The sequence below is a fragment of the Gouania willdenowi genome, chromosome 11 (genome assembly GCF_900634775.1).
Source record: "Gouania willdenowi chromosome 11, fGouWil2.1, whole genome shotgun sequence".
Taxonomy (NCBI): Eukaryota; Metazoa; Chordata; class Actinopteri; order Blenniiformes; family Gobiesocidae; genus Gouania; species Gouania willdenowi.
In genome coordinates this window covers 30,957,745-30,972,048 of record NC_041054.1, presented here as the reverse complement: position 1 = coordinate 30,972,048, position 14,304 = coordinate 30,957,745, and the positions used below count along the sequence as shown (strand labels likewise).

At 38.2% G+C, this 14,304-nt stretch overlaps 1 protein-coding gene across 1 annotated transcript in view; it reads left to right on the top strand.

Annotated features, from left to right (window-relative positions):
• The window catches only part of LOC114471827 (rho guanine nucleotide exchange factor 2-like), a 59,822-nt gene that overhangs the window by 23,859 nt on the left and 21,659 nt on the right, over positions 1–14,304 (top strand). Inside the window, 7 exon segments of the mRNA XM_028460762.1 lie at positions 2,877–2,906; positions 2,908–2,937; positions 2,939–2,996; positions 7,349–7,425; positions 9,052–9,105; positions 9,107–9,187; positions 9,189–9,225. Coding sequence (XP_028316563.1) covers positions 2,877–2,906; positions 2,908–2,937; positions 2,939–2,996; positions 7,349–7,425; positions 9,052–9,105; positions 9,107–9,187; positions 9,189–9,225 — 367 coding nt within the window.

The window sequence follows — 14,304 nt, the reverse complement described above, 5'->3', positions numbered from 1 at the left end:
TGAAACAAAAGGTCTGACATGTTCTTATAGTCACAGTCTTTTTACTCTTTTAATGCATTAGCATCACATGCTACATAACAAGGCATCATATCAGTCTAGTGATTTCTATTAGTTATTGAGGTAACACACTCATATTAATAAAATCATACTTTAAACAGTGTTTGAACGCCTCATTTCACACAGTTTATACAATCATATCCTTTACAAGATAAAACGTTACTGCTTTGGTTACATTAGGCCTGGGTGATATGGACCAATATTCATATCTATATATTTTTACTTTAAAATGACAATAGGTGATATAAACCATTTATTTCATATCAATAGTTTTACAATAAAAACAATAATGGGTCAAAGTCACAAAGACCCTTTTAATAGGGTTCGTACAGCATTTTAAAAGTAAAATTCAAGCACTTTTCCAGCACTTTATGCAATTCACAAGATAAAATGTAAACTTTTTCAAGGAAGCTGAAGCTTTGAATGGACTCAATATATACATACAGTATATACGACAAATAATCATCCCTGTTTAGCTTCATTTCTCTTTTACTGTTGCTCTTTAGCAGAAAATGAAAATCCAATTGACATACCGAGATAACAATCCTCTATAAATGATAATACAATAACTTAATTTCATTGAATCTTTACTTTTCAAACACGCGCTATTCACGGAAGCTCCACCGCCGCGGTGTGTGCCACCCCCACCACCCCCCCTCAGCACACAGACGGCGGTGCTCGACACGGCTTAACCTGAAGCTGCCGAGCAGAACAAGTACCAATGACATGGCTTAGTATCATTACACCATAAAGAACCACAGATTTGTTTTTGTTCAGATTATTAACACTTAAATCTAAATCTAACATGTCACACATTGTATGAAATAAATGTTAGCATAAATACTAACGTCACTATTCATCCGTCCCAAATTGTGAAATGCCAATAATATATATATATATTATTATTATTTAATTATATTTCATGTGTTCACTAGACAAAACTGGTCCCATTACACAGTAATGTAACTGTATTGTTTATTACACCTAAATATCCTGATGATTAAAATCATCAGCCTGATCTGGTTTAATTATAGGAAATCTGAGCGATATTAACTCATTCTAAGATATAAAATAAACAAGATTCAGAAACAGTAAAAACACTATTGCAGTTATTTTTGCTTTTCATGTGATTTTTTTTAAATTACAAAATAATTTCATTTTAACTGAGTAAATACATGAATTGCATGTCTTAACACTAACCCACATGTACAAATACATGGTATAAAATATCAGCTCATGAGCTCTATGTGTCGACAGCCTTTTTAAATGTGTCTAGTGTTGATGTTCAAATGTATGTGTTTGTAAGGAACCATTTTACACAAGTTGGGAATTGTTTTATTTATTCAATTATTTGTAGTTTTTAGTTATTGTGATTTTTTATCGTTAACGTGATAAATACCAGAGATTATCGGGACAATTTTTTGTCTATATCGCCCAGCCCCAGCCTATTTATTTAAATAAATTATCTATTTATTTTTATTTTATTTTTATTTTTTTACTATTTTAAAAAGGAGTTTGTGTATGATTAAAAAAAACACTCCCAAAAGTGCAGCATCTCAACTCGTCTGAGTTCACGTCAGTCTGAGCTTGTATATGCGCACATGCGCACTACCGAAAAAAGGAATTTTTACTAAATTCAGTTTTTGTTTATTTTTGTTTTCAAAGTGAACGGACACGTGTTTTATTTGTTTATTAGATTATGTTAGGGTTAGAATCTCAGTACGGAGGTAAACACACAGCCGAAGGGGACAGGTGCGCTAGTGACGAAATGTTACTCCTATAATGGTGTCAACGTTGAGTACTCGCGTACCTGAATAATCGTGCCCATCCCTAGTTTCAACCCAGCAAAGACAGGTGACACGTTATGTACCGTTAGGATGAAGGGACCCCCAGAGCTAACGTTATCTAGCTAACAACAAGCATTTGATGCAGTAGATAAATGAAAACTAGCTAATTGCTAAGGGCTTTCAGGGACAATTTAGCATGCTATTTCTTTGTATCGACAAGTCAATAACAAATACAAACTTGTGTAACTTACCAAGAAGAACATAAATAAACAGTAATCTAAGGTGACAATGTCCTTTATAATTAAACTCAACTGACTAACCTTTGGCATGGCTCGTCAGTGCTGATTCCCCCATCGTGTTTAGCTTGATGTCCTTTTTGCAGACAGTGCATTTGGGCATGGTCGCAGCCAATCCTTGTATTTTGCATTTTCAAGCCAGTTGGCATTAAACTGGCAACCTGGCATGGTAGGGTCGGGACTGGTAGCGATATGTTTATGTAAAAAGTGATGTTATTTAGCATAATCCAAATCTCCGTGTTGCTCCCGGTGTAAGTACCAAATGTGTCCCCCGGACACCTTTGGTACTTACACCGGTAACAACACAGAGATGGCAAAGAGAAAAAAAAACATGATATAATTCTTTTATTCACATCAAATGTTTTTTTTTTGTTTTTTGTTAAATTAAGACACTGGCCGTCATAGTGTAAATCCAGTATTTTCCAGACTTTCAAGGCTCTGTACGAACCCTGCTTTTATTAATCACTAGCAGCACAATAACAACATTTTGTGTCACTTTTTCCTTCATTAAGGCTGAAATGTGATTAAATGATGTAGTGTTGCTTTTTTTCAGGGCAGCTCTGAGTTGTTGAAAGTAGTTTTTAAAGTAAATCACATTCAGGACACTGTCTCTTTAAGAATGTGAAAACAGCACCGTTAGCCGCAGCAGCAGCAGATCTCTGCTGAGGAGAGACAGAGCTATTAGCTATTAGCATCTGTTAGCAGCTGATAGTAGCAGCTCTTTGTGTGTGAGCAGAGGCTGAGTCGGGGACCATTGCTTCGTTTGCCATGGCGTTCAGGAATGCATCCTACTGGTTGACTCAGCGGATCTCCAAGTATCCTGTCCTTATTCAGCGTATTCTGGACAACACCACTGGTGAGTAGCCTCGTGAAAATCTGACATCACATAAAAAACCTTAAAAAAAGGACATGATGGAAGTGTCTTTGTTTGAACATCTTTTAGTTTGTTTTATTATGACTATTAATTATTATAATAGATCAGGTAAAATTTGGAAACCCTAAATCCCTACAAACTTTAGAATTCAGGGTAACTTCATTTGCTCCAAGTGCAACAAATCATCTCATGGCACTCGGTCACAAATAAATACTGTAGTTCCTGGGCTATAAATCACACTGTTTTATTGACCACATTACAATAATTTCGCAATTTTTAAAGAAAATCACACAAATGCTGCAGCCTGAATTAGGCCACACACCTATTGGCTGATGAGGATGCCTTCAGATGACTCGGCCAATCAGAACAGGCAGGTAGGCGGGCTGCTGTACTCAAGTTAGGTTTCACAGAAATGTCCGTGTTTCAACTGATAAGTTTCCTTTACTACATGAAGTCTCCTCCTCACTGCTCCACGTCTACATATCAATACATTTACAGTTCTTTATGGTGACTTTTTACTGTAACCACTGATACACCACTTCATACACTCTTCTTACTGTGAACTACCACAGAGCGATCACAGCGAGTCGGACTTTGAGTCAGAATATGGACATGATCACTGCTGAACAAATGCAACGTGGTGATTTGGTAACTTCATGATGTTATGTTATTATTACAAACTGTCTGACTTTTACTGTAGACGGAGCAGAGATCAGAACATCCTGTATCAATGTCATTGTTCCACCTGGTCTAGTGACGGAGCTCAACTTTGTGACAGCATGAAGCTTATAAAACCGGGAAAAATCCACAATTTAGCCGCGTCACTGTTTAAGCCGCAGTTTTCAAAGCGTGAGAAAAAAGTAGCAGTAGTTAGTTTTTTGTCCAGGCCTCCGTGACTCATCATTAGAGGTTAGTTTGGACCGTTTGCAAGCTTGAATCATGATGCATTATGGGAGTGAGTCCCAGCATGTCTAGGAATTGTAGTTGTTGTTGTTCCCGCGCTCTCTCTCTCCGTGGCGACGCAAAGTGTGTTGTGGGTTGGGGTCAATCCACAATTATGTTTTCAATTTCACCATGTTCAGTTACAATTCACTTAACAATTACAGTGATCAGCATTTTTTCCAATTACAATTCAATTAAAATATTTTTATCTCAGAAAATCAATTTAATTACTTCAATTCAATTACAATTAATCACAATTACTGGAGCCTGAACTAATGAAAATTAACCTTCCTCTTGTGTTAGCTTTCTGTTAGCATCTCTAATGCTAACTGGTCTTAAATCAGCTTTGTAAAATACACTAACAACAAATATCTATCATCTAATTTATTCCTATCTATTGATTACCTTGTTAAGCTTCCTAATCAATTGAAATAATATAGGTTTTAATATTTTGTGCTGTGTGGTCACTGAGTCTTTATTGTGTCAGTTACCCCTAGATTATATATTGTTTAAATGGTAAAATGTGTGAAAGCTTGATATGAAACATATTTTAATAATTGTTAACCTACATATGTGTAGAACTGTACATAGAAATGTAACATGGTTCCCCAGTTTAGCGTTAAGATATTAATTGACAATGTTAATAAATTTTTATGGCAATTACAATTACAAAGTCAAATTATTTTGAACTCAATTACAACTTTAATTATGATTACGACAGCAACAGATAAAAAAAATTACAATTATTTTACGCCCATAACTGTAATTACTTACCAGTTTATGCGCTTACAATTATAATTGAAGCCCAAACCCTGGTGCTTATGAACGGTGGTGAAGCTCAGCATCCAGAGTGTGTCACATAATAACAATATCACACACCAACACACGTTAATAGGTTAACATAACCCACCGTTGTAATGCACCCACCGTGCTTTATACCAGTTAGCCTTAACGTATTTATTCATGTGTCCTTCGTTCTTTGGTATTCCCTTTTAAAACCAAATCACAATAACAAATAAATGGTGTGGTTATTTTGTTTTTACTGACTTAAACCAAAAACAGAAATACAGGAAAAATAAAAAAAACTAGCACAAGCAGCGTTTCTGTTTTCAAATTAAATCTCATTTTGTTTGTGAGATATTTGGATATTTACGGGCAAATTACTGCGAGAACTAAAGTCGGCTGCACCTGGTTTCCCTCCACAGGTCCTGGACCAGGTCTCTTCACACAATAGGACTGTTGAGCATTTATTTCTGCGGTTTTATAGTCATGTTTTCATTCAGTCTGTGGATGTTTTAGCTCGTAAAAATCTGCTCACACCGGTGTTACGGTCCAAATAGTATCCAGATAAACTGGTGACTGACTATCAACTGTAAGGCTGGTGTGAGGAACAATAGATGCAAAAACATTTACAGCTTTTCTGAGGACAGTAAAAATGTTTATTTTGCATGTTATAAATACTGCTAACAGCAGCCGTCAACACACACCAGAAATTACCTCATTCACTGCCGGCCATTTCAGAGCAGCCAACATCATATTGCCAGACGTTTTTAGATGATTTTTCACATTTTGTACTATGAAAATCATTTTGTTTCTAGCTTGTTGGTTCTTCTGATTATTGAATAAAGGCGTTTCAAACAAATTCGCCAGTTGTGTACAAATTTTCTGAAAAAAAACCTCTCAGTTACTTTGAAGCAATTTTTTGTTGCTTTAGGGGACACCTCAACATTCGGTTTCCTTCTATGAAATGACAACAAAAAACACTGAGGACCAGGCTTTTTTATGGCAACATTATGCTTATTTTTGCTTGTCTGGGTCAGAGTGGAATGTATTTCTACGTATTTTGGCGTTCCTCCAAGTCTCTCCCCCCGTCATTCTGCACACACGAACTTCCTCCTCCTACCGGACATGGCGGTAGTGTCACCGCTTGCCCCGTTTTTGTTTTTGGATCGGTTTATCTCACCCTCCCCCAGTTAGTTCCACACTATTCTCTGGTAGAGTGTGAGCTGCTGGGACTTCAGAATCAACTCTCGTAGCGTCATTTTCTCTCTCCGTAATCTCCTTTTCTCTCCCTCTGAGCTCTGCCCTACAAGGGTGATCTCTCATCAAAGGTGCTCTGCTGCCACTAGGGGTGGGAACTCACGATAAATACGCGATACAAAGCTCACAATAACGATTATCTCACGATTGACACTACTGCGATTATTGATATATTGGTCAGAAATCAATCTACGATAATCTATGACTAACAAGAAAAAAAAAGATTAAGTGAAAAAATACAGTTTTTATTTTATTTCTTGAAAAAGTGTCCTATGAACAGTGACACTATTTTAGTGCAACATTTCTGTAAATAAGTGTCAACATACCAATGTAAATGAATAAGTATCTCTAATAGTGATTTATGTAAACAATAAATAGGGTTTTTCTTACCAGTGACATCATTATAGTGAAATATTGCAGTAAACAATGTATTAGTTCCTTCAATAAACAGTGATAATACATATATACCTGCACATTTCAGTGAAAAAGCAGAAAAGGTTTTTTTTAAAGTTTTTAAAAAAAAGAATTCAAAAAAATAAATAAATAAAAAAAATAATAAAAAAATCGATAATTAGCGGGAGCATATCGATAATCGATTGTGCAGAAAAATATCGCAATATATTGCCGTATCGAGATATCGCCACACTCCTAGCTACCACCTAAATGTCACCAGTTGGTCACTACATCATAGTACAAGCTCAATATTCACGTGAGAACTTCATCACACTGTCTCCTAGCAACCCCAGAAGGAAAACAGAATTGATGTCTTTAGACATCTTTGGAAGTCAATGAGTTAATCACAAGAAACAAGGAGCACCAGTCGATTCATTACACCACCTCTAGTTTCTTTGATCACTTATCATGTTTTATGTAACAACCATTTTTTGTTTTGATTTATTTATGTATTAATAATAATTCACCACTTCATCAGTAATGTGACTTATGCTTTGCTGCTTTTTTATCCAGGAGTAAAAGTCCGCCCCCGTCTGTGTGTCCTCTCTGTGTGGTGAGATTAAAACGTGAAGCTCTCGTCATAGTTTTCCCGTAAATATCCATAAATCACACAAACAGAAGATAGAATTTTAAAACAAAAAAACACTGCTTGTCTGGTTTTTGATTTTTCTGTATTTCTGTTCAGGTTTTAAGTCAGTAAAACAAAATAACCATAGCGTTTATTTGTTATTTTGATTTGGTTTTAAAACAAAATAACCAGAGAACGAAGGGTACATGGATTACACTCAACAGTGGAAACAAGTATTTTTGAAACACTTTTATTCTAAATGTCTGAAATAGATTCCAAGTAAAGTTCAGTGACATCATTATGTGTTTGTGTTTGTTTGTATGTGCTGCAGATGATGAAGAAGAAGCCTCCTTTCTGGCTCAGGCTCTGTTAATGATCAGAGAACTGCTGAGTTCTGTTGACCAACAGGTACTTCTGTCCTTCACTCCAATAGAAACAATGGGATGTTTAGTGACATCATCAATCACATGATTTCAAGATGGCGGAACACAGGCTCTAAAACTGTAAAGTAGTCCCATTTGTAAAAGGCAATAAAATTAATATGGTGCAAAATAATGTGTTTTTTTAGACATAGATCTACTAATAAGGATATTTAGATGATTTTAGGACACATTTGTAAAACAAACAAACAAACTATAATAATAATAATAATAATAATAATAATAATAATAATAATAATAATAATAATAATAATTAATATTGATTGATTAATTAGACTTTATTAATCCCAGAGGGGAATTTCAGTTTCAGTTACATCCTGACCAATAAACATGAAGGACAATAACATGTCACATGGGGGGGAGGTATGGGAGTACTGGGGGCAGCCAGCAAGAGCAGCGCTCCGTTTCTTAGATGAGAAATATGGAACAATGGGGAGGAAGAAGAGATAAAAAAAGGCAAAAACCAAACTTGGCCCTTGTAGAGAGGGGCGGAGTTTGGGATCTTGAAAAAAACTCTTCAGCAAACATTGCAACGAAAACCAACAAACACAACATACAATTCAAAACAACAACACGTTAGCACAGGGGATGGGACTTTAGGATGGGTAGTTTGCAGGTCAGCCACAGTGTGGCGCTGCCCTTATGGTGCACCTCCTACTGCCAAAGGAGAAGGAGGAGGGGGTGGAGCCAGAGGAGATGGTGACAAAGACAGGATATGTAGTGATGCAGGAGGAGTGAAAGTGTTTGTTGAGATAAGCCTGTTTACTCAGACTCTGCTGCTGACTCTCACATAGAGATGACCTTGAGAGTTCGTTGGCAGAGCCTGAACCAGGTGTTCATGAAAAGTGAGGGAAAGGTCAGAGCATCTTATCAACATTCCGTCCTTGATGAGTTTGGAGAGAAGAAAACAGACCACAGGCTGTTCATTCGGGGGGGGGGGGGCGAATGAGAATAGAGAAGGTGTTTGAGACGGGCTAGCCATAACATGACTGCCAGCCCTACTGTTCTGTTCCTGGTCAGCTCAATAAGTGATCCAATTCCTGTGAGACAAAATATCCTCCCCTTAAAGTTCCACGGTGGAATCCATCTGAGAGAGTACGGAGAGTTTGGCTCCTTTCGTTGTTGACTGCGGCTTCCAATAGTGCTGCCAACGTAATCCAACTTTGCAATAGATCAGGAAAATGCCAGATCCAATCAGCAGAAGTCTATATCATAAATTCCAATCTGGTGGTGGACGTCTTCCATGTCCTCAGGAATTGTGAACTCTCCCATTGCCCGTCCTTCTCGTAGAGAGATTTGACCAAAAGCGAAGAAAGACCAGATAATCAATTCCATGATTAGATTCAGGATCAGATGCTGATAGAGGATCCTGTTAGATTTGAACAAGATAAATCAAGACAAAAAAAACTCTGTTCATTTCAACATGAGGTTGATACTTTCTTCTGTTTATATCAATGTTGCAAGAAGTGGATTTTTGCAGGTATTCAATATTGTTGAGAAGATTTCTCTCCTCGTGTGATGCTTTCAGGAGTTAAACTTTATAAACTAAGATCTCTATCACTATTTGTTGAGTAATGGTCATTCTAAATCACAGATGGAAGAACTGGAAAAAACACAGCGGATGCAGGAAATCCAGGCCAAGCTCGACCCCACGAGCTGAGACCCAAGTGAGGGACGGTGGACTGTTCAGACCTGCAGAGCTGCTCCGCAGGAGGCTGGTCCATGAAGGAAAACCTGTTCTGGAAAACCCCGGGATCCAGACTCAAAGGTACTCAGAGGCAGTTTCACTAAAGGTTTAGGGGTATTAAAACATGTGCAAACGTCACTCCACGCGCTAATGTGTGTGTGTGAGAGAGAGAGAGAGATAGATGTTCGCTGTACAAAGGCACACCAGCTGAGCTGACAGCAGCAAAAGAGCAGAGCGGAGCTCACAGAGGAATTTATTTACTAAACATGAACTTTTTCTTCTGAGAAATGATACGATACCTCAACATCAAACTCTATCATTTACCATCTGACTCTGGCTCTGAGGTAATCATCTACTGCTTTTTTATTTGCTGGCTCAACTGGAAAGCTAAGTAGCAAGCTAGCTAGCTACAAGTAGCAAGCTAACTAGCAGAAGAATGGCTCTTTCCACAACAGAATACAGCAGTCTTCTCCAAAAGATTACTGAACTGGAGACTACAGTGCGAGGAATAAAGTAAACATTGAGGTTAATTGGACACTGTGGATATGATAATGATACGACTGTGCCGCTGTTTCAAAACAGCGGAGTGGATAAAGCTAACTCGCTACCAGCCCGTGCTAACAAAGCTATCAGGCCTAGGGAGGATCCTGTTCCCGTTGATAAGCCAACAGGTGCGAGTCCTCCCTGGAATACTCTGGGAGCTAAGCCTAAGAAAAAGTCATATCCACTTCAAAGGCTAACGGGCCGAGCAAAGCGCCCTGATATCAATAATGAGACGGACTGCCTGCACTGGCTTCGCAGACTGCAGCCTCAACATCAACTCCCTTGTCTGCCCAGGCACAAAAGTGGACATCTGCTAAAGGCAGGAGTATCACCAAGTCACAAACCCAGTTTCATGTAGAACTGGGTAATCGATTCGCCCCACTGCTGAATGACCAAGGATCTGGCTCTAATGAGGTCAACACACAACCTTCTGGAACTGCGAAGACTGAAAGTGCTTCAGGAAAACAAAAGCGACATGGTAGGCCAAAGCAACAACCTCACACACTGATAGTGGGAGACGTTTCTGTTAAAGATGCTCAGAAGATGTTTAGCAGCAACGTGAAAGTGATCTGCTTACCTAATGACACAGTATCAGACCTGGCTGACAAAATCTTGCATATCGTTGCAGATTACCCACATTTGAAAAATGTTGTGATTCATTTTGGGTTAAATGATTTAGCCAAGGAGGAGTCTGAGGTGTTAAAGCTGGATTTCACCCATCTGCTAAAAACTGTGAGCTGTATACAGCCTAAAGTGTTCATCAGTGGCCAGATACCTCCAGTCCGCAAAGGAGATCTGAAATTCTCAAGGATTTACTCTTTGAATAAATTTCTGTCTTCGGCTTGTGCTGCCCTTTCACTAAATTTTATAGAAAATTTTCCTATTTTTTGGGAACGTCGTCATCTTTTTAGAGCAGATGGACTGTGTCTAAACAAGGCTGGAGTAAAAACTCTTCACATCCAACTTGTTTTACTTCACCAGTCACACTGCTATCAGTTCTGATAAAGACAGAGGACAACATGTACCATCGGAGAACAAAACAACAAGGAAAGAACATGGAGTCAATGAGCTTCCAGCAAGAAATAAAAATCGCCAAAATGAAGAGGTCAACCCAACCCCCGCATCTCAGGACCCACCTGCTTCACCCCAAAATTCACCTACTTCCACCTCATCCAGCTTCTCTCCTACCCCTGCCTTCTTGGATTTAACTGCCCAGATGAACGAGCTGGTTCTGGCTGGCACAAGACTAACACCCCACCCTTTACCCCACCATGGTCAATCTGCACCACCCATCCCTCCTCGACGATACCAGGCTCAGGATCACTCTTCTCCTCAGGCCAGCTGTGTTCAACTTAGAGCGACACAGGCCTGATGTGTGCTGGGTCCAGACTGCAATAGCTCTATTTTTAGGAACAACCAGAAAAAGTCAGGGCCCTATGGAGTTAATGCAGCTTCTTTAATTCCTGTGGTGACAGGTAACACAGGTAAAATTGTGAAATTAAAGAAAAGCAAAAAGCTTTATAGAGATAAAAATTTGACTCCTATAACATGTCATCCAAAAGTCCACCAGTGTCTCCAGTAAAGTCTTTAAAATTAGCTCTTCTTAATGTTAGATCTCTTGCTAACAAGTCACTAATAATTAATGATTTTATTTTGACACATCACTTGGACTTTTTATTTCTTAATGAAACATGGTTGAATGATGGTATCAGTAATACTATTCTCAATGAAAGTTCACCACAAGACTTTATTTATTTAAATAAGTGTCGTACTTGCAGGAAAGGTGGTGGAGTTGCTGCCATTTTTAAATCAATATTTCAGTGCAAAGAAATAACATTTGGTGATTTTATCTCCTTTGAATATATGTCATTCTTACTGAAGGGTGATTCAAGAGTTCTGTTTTTAGTCATTTATAGACCCCCAAAATATTCTGGAGAATTCATGGATGAGTTTGCTGAACTGCTGTCAGTTGTATGCACTGAATACAACTTTTTAATAATAACAGGTGACTTAAATATTCATGTAGACAATAACATGGACAATACTTCCAAAGAACTGTATGCTTTAATGGATACTTTTGGTCTTACACAACATGTGACTGGTCCGACACACACTCAAGGTCACACTTTGGATCTGGTTATCTCTAAAGGTGTTGATATCTCTGCTGTTGATGTAAGAGACTTAGCTCTATCTGATCATTTCTGTGTCTTTTTTGACCTAGAGACTGTAACATCTGTTCCCCCTAGTTATGTGTGTTTAAAGAAAAGGTACATAAATGAGAACACAAGTGCACAGTTTATGGAAGCCATAGCAATGACACCAACATTGAGTGCTGAGACAGTTGATGATCTTCTGGATGAGTATAATAGAAACGTCTGTAATGTCATAGATGTGGTGGCTCCAATCAAAACTAAGAGAAAACCAAACACACAGAAAACACCTTGGAGGAGGACTGAGATAATGCAGAATTTGAAATCTGACTGTAGAAGAGCTGAGCGTAAATGGAGATCAACAAAACTCCAAATTCATCTAGAACTATACAAAATAAGTCTGCGAAAATTCAATGATGGCTTGTTCAAAGCAAGGCAGCAATACTTTTCTGAAATTATTGCCAAAATGTCAACAACTCTCGCACGTTGTTTTCTGTAATTGAAAAGCTCACAACCCCCCCAGATCAGATAGCCCCTGAATTACTGTCAGCTGGAAAATGCAATGAATTTGCTGTATATTTCAATGAAAAAATACAATCAATAAGGTCAAACATCAGAACAAACCAGCAAAATCACAAAAAGCTTGAACAGCTTCAACCACTGAGGGATGAATCAATTACAATGTTAGAGTTTATTACAGTGAACCCAAAAACAATAGAGGAAACTGTTCAGCAGCTGAATCCATCAACGTGTTGCCTTGACACAATACCCTCAAACTTCTTTAAAACTGTTGTAAAGTCAATTGTCACTGATCTGTGTCAGATAATTAACTGCTCATTCCAATCAGGCACCGTACCAAAATCCCTGAAAGTAGCTGCTGTGAAACCGCTGTTAAAAAAGAGAACACTGGATGCCTCTATACTGGCTAACTATAGACCAATCAGCAACCTTCCATTCATGGCCAAGATCATTGAGAAGGTGGTCTTCAACCAACTGAGTCAATTCTTAACATTCAACAAAATATTTGATAAATTTCAGTCAGGTTTTCGTTCTCATCACAGCACTGAAACTGCTCTTATCAAAGTGATCAATGACATAAGGTTGAACACTGATTCAGGAAAAGTATCTGTTCTCATTCTGTTGGATCTAAGTGCTGCATTTGACACTGTAGATCATACAATGTTGTTGCACAGATTGCAAACATGGGTCGGACTAAATGGAAAAGTAATGCAATGGTTTAAGTCATACTTGGAGGAGCGAAGCTATTTTGTAAGCATTGGAAACTTTGAATCTGACAGATTACCAATGTCCTGTGGGGTTCCTCAGGGATCTGTTCTTGGACCCCTTCTGTTTAACCTTTACATGCTTCCTTTAGGACAAATTTTACAGAACTGTAAGGTTGATTATCAGAGCTATGCAGATGACACACAACTATATCTATCACTGAACCCAGATGACCATGGTCCCATTGAGGTGTTGTGTGACTGTTTAGAAAAAGTAAACTGCTGGATGAGTGAAAACTTCCTTCAACTAAACCATGACAAGACGGAGGTGATTGTCTTTGGTAACAAGGAAAAGAGGACTGCTGTCAGCAATTATCTTGAGTCTCGATCTTTAAAAGCTAAAGACCAAGTCAAAAACCTTGGTGTTCTGATTGACTCAGATCTTACATTCAGCAGTCAGATCAAATCTATCACAAAAACATCTTCTACCACCTAAAGAACATCTCCAGAGTGAAAGGTTTAATGGCTCAGAAAGATCAGGAGAAACTGGTCCATGCTTTTATCTCCAGCAGACTGGACTATTGTAATGGTCTTCTGACAGGAATCCCCCAAAAGAGCATCAAACAGCTACAGCTGGTTCAGAACGCTGCAGCTCGGGTCTTAACCAGAACAAAGAGGTCAGAGCACATTACTCCAGTTTTAAAGTCTTTACACTGGCTCCCAGTCAGCCTCAGAATAGACTTTAAAGTTCTGCTGCTGGTGTATAAATCTGTGAATGGGTTTGGTCCAGAATACATCAGTGACATGTTGGTCAGGTATGAACCCAGCAGGTCTCTCAGATCTATGGACACAGGTCAGATAGTGGAGCCCAGAGTTCACAGTAAACATGGTGATGCTGCTTTTAGTTGTTATGCTGCAAAAGAAGTGGAACAAACTGCCAGCGGAGCTGAAGTCAGCATCCAATGTGAACATTTTTAAATCAAAGTTAAAGGCACTTTTTTTCTCTACTGCATATGATTGAGAGAGAGATTTTTTGTCATGTTGTTGATGTAATGATGATTTTACTGATGATTTTAATTGATTTTACTGATGATTTTAATTGATTTTACTGATGATTTTAATTGTTCTTATTGATTTAAATGTTCTTATTGATTTTAAACAATTGAATGTTTTATCATGTAAAGCACATTGAGTTGCCTTGAGTATGAAATGCGCTATATAAATAAATTTGCCTTGCCTTGCCT